The sequence below is a fragment of the Ascidiella aspersa genome, chromosome 2, assembly GCF_963924565.1.
Source record: "Ascidiella aspersa chromosome 2, kaAscAspe10.2, whole genome shotgun sequence".
Classification (NCBI taxonomy): domain Eukaryota; kingdom Metazoa; phylum Chordata; class Ascidiacea; order Phlebobranchia; family Ascidiidae; genus Ascidiella; species Ascidiella aspersa.
The window spans coordinates 33,081,653-33,089,195 of record NC_139448.1 but is presented as its reverse complement, the minus strand read 5'-3'; the positions used below and the strand labels follow the sequence as shown (position 1 = coordinate 33,089,195).

The 7,543-nt window shown below is 37.2% G+C and overlaps 1 protein-coding gene across 1 annotated transcript; it reads right to left on the bottom strand.

Annotated features, from left to right (window-relative positions):
- Positions 1–323: 323 nt before the first annotated feature.
- Positions 324–7,252, bottom strand: LOC146165023 (casein kinase I). Its single transcript, XM_083383208.1, has 3 exons — positions 4,366–7,252; positions 2,993–3,091; positions 324–1,758 (listed from the first exon to the last, which is right to left on the bottom strand). Exons 1-3 carry the CDS (start codon positions 5,101–5,103, stop codon positions 1,555–1,557), a joined length of 1,041 nt encoding a protein of 346 aa, XP_083239334.1. The 5' UTR covers positions 5,104–7,252; the 3' UTR covers positions 324–1,554.
- Positions 7,253–7,543: the final 291 nt, after the last annotated feature.

Below are 7,543 nucleotides of genomic sequence, written 5' to 3'. Positions count from 1 at the left end.
TTACGTCACAAAAAACGCTTTTCCCTTTTTCGCCGCACTGCAGCGTAAAATAAACATTCGTTAAAGTTGGACAAAAAGAATGACGAGAAAAGCGGGAGGAAGCCGCAGTGATTTGACATTTTTACAGCTTGGCCAATATTTTTGTCTCGTTGTCCGCTCTGCTGAGCGACTGGGTGAGGTCAAATTACATGGTTTGTGTTACAATCGGCAAGTGATTAGCTAACAGGACAACAGCAGGTCTGCTTACAGTTAGCAGGCTACACACATTAACCCTACGTGGGAGTGATTGTGCCTGGCAAAACGGACAAGAAAATAATTAAATTCATTATAAACATGGATATTTTATAAGTAGAGTTAGTCACTTCGTAAGTCGCACTGGTTAAAGATAATCGTATCATTAAATACTTGGCCTTTGGTTAACTTACGATTTTGATAGGAAAAACTAAAACTACTCAGTTTACGTCGCGCTTTAAAATATCTACCAGTCGCTTTATTGTACAATGGTACGAGTCTGAGCACCGTGTAAAAAATGGCTATTTATAACAGCAGCCGACACGCGTGACGAGAGAACGGCCAGACAACCACAACGTTATATTGAATTTGAAAGAATTGTATTGGCGACAGCATCATAAAATATTACACGCCACGACGGTTGTCATTTGACCATGTGTCGAATAAAAACAAGCGAAAGAAGGTTTTCAGGGTGTCATATCTCGGGGCTACAAATGAGTGTGGGGCTAAGGGGCTAGAAAGGGGGGCTCGACTTGGTACTGGCAGGCACTTTCGCGCACACGGACGCACAGAGACACAGGTTTAGGAAAGTGCCCGTAAGTTCGACTTGTAAGTGTTATCCGTTGTCGCACAAGCACAGAAAAGCCGATTTTTTTCGATTCGGCCGCCAAGTTCAAAAACGTACAGCACCACACACCTTTTGTTAACCGGGGATATCACCAAGCATACAAGGGCCCCTAGTGCGGTGTGAAAAGTTCTCCAAGGGCCTCACTTTTGAGCGTGGCTTTAAGTGTTTGTGTGCGTGTCTTTCTGTACATAGAGAGAGCGAGCTGTGTGAGTGGCTGAAATAACTGTTTTTTTGCCTGATGTGAGCACGAGTCACAAATTTTTGCTGCTAAAAAGTCGTGACAGAAAGACAAACACTGCTGCTGTTGCGGCATCATCACACACGCACAATACAACTCACTCACTTACTTACAGGTACAAATTAGTACATCCATCGGTGAAATACAAAATTAGAGCAAGGGGTAGGGTTTTGATTCGTCGCGCGGCACACTTCAATTAATAGCAACGAAAAGTATAGAAAGAGCTTGTTAAACGGGGAAAATACGAACATGCAACAGTGAATGAATTTTTTAAGCCTTCGGTCCGCTTTTCAAACAGACAGATATAGAGCAGTAACCGAATGACCAAGAAAAAAAACTTCACACTACCACAATACACAAAGAAAAAAAATTGCCAGAGTCTGTGCTGTTAAGTTGTAAACTGTCCTACAGGCCACACTGAATCGGAAAAACGTTCCCCCTGAAATCCACCGGCCCCCTAATAGCCGGAGGGCTTGGGTCGGGATTTTTCCTGGTGCGATACCTGGTGGTGGTGGCCCTGCATCTGGGGGTTGTGTTTGGTGGGTCCGGTCGGGGTCACAGTGGATGAGGTTGCAGCAGCGGCGGCCTTTTGCTTCAACATCGTCCAGTCAAAGATGTAGTCGTACTGGTGGTTCAGGGTGCGGAACAGAATGCGGAAAAGCTAGAAGGCAAGGGGTATGTTATGCGTGGGTGTTTAACGGAGTGCAGGAGGCATTGAAACTACACGAGTGTATGTTGTTTTTAATTCTTAGAATACATTTGATCTCAACAGAGTGCAGTAGGCATTTTAATCGCATTTGAGTGTACATTGTTTTTAATTTTTACCATAAATTGGATCTCAAATTAATTTTCTGTAAAGATCCCCAAAAACTATTCATAATCAAAAACACTTTAAAGCATTTTATAACTTTGCAAGTTTTACAAGGACATTTTTCATCCATTTAAATAGTCATTTATTTCTAGATGAAAACAGGATGTACTGTATAGCCCCGAAAACATTGAAAATATCCACTATTGAAATTAAAGTTGCCCAACCTGCATCGCTAGAAGTCAGACATAAAATTCTCATAATACAGAGCCGTGTTTCCAAACTTTTTGTTGTTGTAACCCCCTTTCCAGTGTTTGGTAGCCTGCGCGACCCCCAAATTTGTCGTATTACATATAAATCATTACAATTATATATAATTTCGCAAAATATACGCATTTCTATACGGATTGTTTCAAAATTTGGCAGAAATTTCTGGATTTAAGCCATAAGCATGCCTGAGTCGCTAAATTTATGGTTTTTAAGGTTTATTTACTTCATCAACTTTTTTACACCAAAGGAGAAAAATGTATTATGTGTTTATGACGTAACTATAGCAAAACAGGGACAAGAAAATCCAAAAAAATATGAAATAATCAGTTTGTTTTTATAAAAGTGGAAAGCAAGTTATAAACAGTCTTTAACATACTGAAAATAGGTTCTTCTGGTACATATTTATTTGTTTGTCCAACGTTTTAGCTTACTATCCAGAAAGCCTTTATCAGTGAATGTAACCAACCACGCCCAACTCTGCGAAGTTAAATGACACAAAGAAAAGGGAGTCTTTAAATTTACTACTATTAGATGCTTTAATGAATTTGTAGGATGTTTTAATGTTATTTAATAACCCAAGGTTTTAGCTACAGATTTAAAGAAATCACAATAAAGCTAACTTTCATAATACATTCACAACAGCAAAACAGTCTTCTAGTCGATTGAAATGCAGACTGTCCATATATGCATGGAACCATTGCAGGCCAATCCCCTCTGGCCATTAATAATGAATGGCCAGTGGATAAAGCAACCGGTTACATGCACAAGAGACCCAAGGACAAGAGCCTGATGGCATCCACAAAAGCAGCTAACGAACCTGTCTAAGATACATGTAGTCGGGTGCCTCTTCAAAGCGAAGCCCACGGCAGTAGTTGAGGTACATTGCAAATTCTGCTGGAAAGCCCTTGCACAAGACCTAAAGCAAACAAAATTTATTTGCAGTTGTCCTTGTTTTACATTGCATAAAAGAGTATATATACATATATAATAATATATATAAATATTACACCTTCTACGATTGGCAAAATACTCTATGGCATTCAACAGTAAACTAACAAAATAGTAAAACAACATTAAAAAAATTCAACCGTTACCAAACTCCAAATAGAAAATTTTAGTTGTATATTTCCATGTTATTGCAAATAATCCCAAATCCCAAATTAGGGTCGGTTTGACAAGGCAACAATAGATTTTACCCCAATGTTTTAGTTATTTTGTTCAGCATGTTTTGTACATGCACTTGCACTTTTGTAAAACTATCCAATTATCCACACCACACTTAACAACTATTGACTTATTTTCATGTACAACAGATGTTTACAAGCAGCTATTTTTGGCACCTACATGTTGTATGGGACAAATTGTACACTAGTGACAGATAATGTCTCTTTGATAAAAAAATCACTGTGCTGTGACCTGCACAGCTTGTTCTAATGTACCAAACAAAAATGGGTATAACAGTGCACAAGTTGATTATGTTTTGAACAAAGTGCAATATTATTTAGGCTTTAAACATGTTTCAAATTTGTATAAACCAAGGGTAACCAACCAATTTTCATTAGATGGTGGGTAGGATATTAACACAAGTTGTACACGTTTTGCTGACACTTAAAAACCATTATATTTTTTCAGCAGTTTTCCCTTTATTTTTTACCATGTACGCAGGTGGCCAAAATGTTGCACCCAAGGATAAAGTGCCCAAAATATCAAACATAAATTGCACAAAAGGGGCCATTTAAACACACATATATATATATATTTATAACTTTAAGGTGATTTAAACATTAAGTATTGAATGTATTATATTTAATATCTCTGAAAATAATAATGTTCGAGTTCCAGCAGGCCCTAAAATTGTAAAAAATAACACTGTAAAAAAAATTATTTTCTTCTTTGCCTGCGCTATTCTGTAAAAAAATGTCCAACTAATTTGTACAAACATATAGTGCCCAAAATTTGCACAAAAATGTGCTTAGCTGGAACACTGTTCTACAGAATTATATTTAAAAATAGTATATGAACATTAAGCAAAGACTTTCAAAAGGATAGAAAACAGGTGTATGTATATGCAAGATTTCAAATAGTTATAGTTTATAAACGGTTGTCAAACTTAACAAAAATAATACACTTAAAAGTACATTTTCAAAAAAATTGTAGTAGTATTTCAATTAATAATTGTTTTTAACCTACCTCAACAGGGGTTGACATCTTTTTCTCGCTAATCCTTTCGTATTTCTGTTTTTTGGTGGCAGCCTTCAGGCCCTGCCACGGCAGTGACGTGCGGTTGAAGTACATCAGCACGTAGCCCAGCGACTCCATGTCATCCCTACGACTCTGCTCGATGCCCAGATGGGCATTAATGGATGCATACCTAGCTGTGCCGGTGAGATTTTTATCCTCTCTGTAGGGAATGTGCTGACGAGTGCGGCTGTCCCGGTACTTTTTAGCGAGACCAAAGTCAATAAGAAAGAGCTTGTTGCAATGGCGGCCGATGCCCATCAGAAAGTTATCAGGCTTAATGTCTCTGTGGATGAAATTTTTGTTGTGGACATACTCAATGCGGCTGATCATCTGATCAGCGAGCATCAGCACGGTCTTCATGGTGAAACGACGGGAGCAGAAGTTGAACAGATCCTCGAGACTGGGTCCGAGCAGGTCCATGACGAGCACGTTGTAATCGCGCTCCTGCCCGTACCACCTGATGTGAGGAATTCCGACGCCGGCTTGCAGGATTTTGTAAACTTTGCTTTCGTACAGCAGCTGTGGGTGCCTTGCCTTTTGCGATTCCAATTTCACGGCCACCTCTTCCCCGTTGGCAATGTTTATTCCGAGGTAAATGTCGCCAAATGATCCGCTACCGATCTTACGCACCAGGCGGTATTTTCCGCCAACGATAAATTCACTTTTTGAGCTATTGGAACTGGCCATATTGAGGCTTTAGGGGTTGTTACCAGTACTGAATCTAGCAGTTAAGAATGTTGTAACGAAACCTAACTGCTGGCTCCTAAAATGTGTTTTATTTCCTGCATTAGATAATGAAAATATTTAACTGTATTTTTAAGTTAAAGTAACATTAACTTTACATTAAAAACAGACTTTCTATTATTTACAAAATATGACAAATATATATTGAATTGATGATATTGCGATTACAGAAGGGTGGCCTAGCTTTACACAACATATTGCAACTTATTAATAACTAAATAAAAAACAAAAAATTTGAACTCTTAATTTTTACAAACTTTTGTGAATCCACCTTAAAATGCAAGACGATTAAATACGTAATAAGCATAAGGCTTGCACAAGAATAACAGCTGTGAATTTGCATAAATTAAAAGTTGGCAGACCTGCTGTTTTTGCATGCCATGCTATGAATAACCCCACCCACCCAAAACAATGCAAAGTCATGCAGGCAGGCAGACTATGTGGATATTTGTCATGTGACAGGTCGCCTGACAAGTGACAACACACCATTGTTTGAACTTTAGGTTTGTAAACAACAAATCTGGCATGGCAATAAACCCTTGTTGGTTTTGTTTTATAGACCGGATTTTCAAAGCACCAAAGCTTACAACCCTACAATAAAAAGTTGCGCCATCAGAAGTGAACATATGCTCACAAAAACATGCCAGGCATAGCTGCATCCAAAGCTTTTTAGGGCAGCATTCATTAATAATAAAATATGTTTTTGGGATTAGAGAACCATTCTTATTTTGCAATTAAACAGAAATTTTGAACGAAAAACAGTAAAAATTTTTTAAACATTATAGAATATTTTTTACAAGTCATTATAATTTGTGTGGTATACTAATCAATTTTATGACTCTTTTTAAACTGAGTGAGATTAAAATAGAATAAGGAAAATAGGACTTGGCAGTTTTACATTAATGCAGTGCCAAACAACAAAGATAAGCAACAGTCACTAAAATTATCTACTTAAAATGTTTTAATTTGATACACTTGAACTGTTCCCGAATTCCAATTATATCCACTTACACTGTTCCAATATCACGCACTTAAATTGTTTAAATTACATGGCTAAGATTGTAAGCTGGGCATTAGTGCTTAAAAGCCAGATAAGCCAATCAGCATGGCCAAGATTGCCACAGTCTGGCAGTCGGGTACATCACATATCTCATCAACAAAACGACCTTGTCCTCACCGTGTGTTGACAACATTAAGCTGTGAAGTTTTTTGTGAACATCCTCACCTAATGCCTAATGGATTTCTGTCAATCACTTTCTAATTTGTTTTATAGGTTTGCAACTTAAGGTAAACTCTTTACTTACTATTTGACTGGACATACAATAACTGAAAACATCTTTTGCATTGTAGAGTTTACGTTTTGTGGTTTGATTTTTTGTAACAATAATTGGGTTGACTGGCTCCAAGCGGACAATATTGCATAAACATTCAAATATAGATTAAACTGTGTAAAATCTAAAAATGTCATATTGTTGTTTTAGTGTTGATTTGGAAACCGATTTAGCGCATGATGTTGCTATAGGTAAGTAAGTGGGCTCCGAAGATCACATTCATTTTGTATAAATCTGTCTCCAAAAGGTGCAGACTGCTAAAAATACCTGTTCTTATGCCTTCTTGAACTCCACACAAAGTCACTACACGTAGTTGAAATTGCTCGTATAGTAAATTGAAAGTTAAATCTTAGTACACATGATAATATAACGCTGTGATTTAAGCCACTAGCATAAAGAATGAATGGCGCATAACAGAGACCGCTTTTGTGTTGGTCACAACGCAGTGGACACTGGGGTAATATAAGCGAATATTACTTGGACATCGTGCTACAGTTGTTTAGCTTTAATGCACACAGTTACAGCAAGGTAAAACAAACCATTAACTTCAGGCTATGGCTAAGGCTTAAAACAAATTACATCGAACATGGCCACTGTTCTGAAAAAATCCCAAACATACAAAATTTCACTTACATCAATTATATGGAAGAACTTTAGGACTACATAAAAAAGCTAAATGTTTTGAATTCTTCAAATAAAGTTGCATTAAAATCCCTAAACCCTGTCCCCATGAGAGCTTACATTGTTTTAATGTGGGCTTATCAATTGCAAGTGACCCCAGTAAGTTCACATAGTTCGGCAAGTTGAATGATGTCAGGGTGCATAATAATTATAGCTATGCTGTTGTATTATAAATTAAGCACAAGAAAGAATCAATATAACACTATAATCTGTGAACAACCAATGCTGTACAGATATAAAAGTGCTTTATATACAAATATTAAAAATCCAATTATACAACCAAGCACAGTATTTTTCATATTAATCAATAACCCTGTACAATATCCAGATTAACTAAAATTTATAATATAAAAGTTCTACTTTTCGTTCAA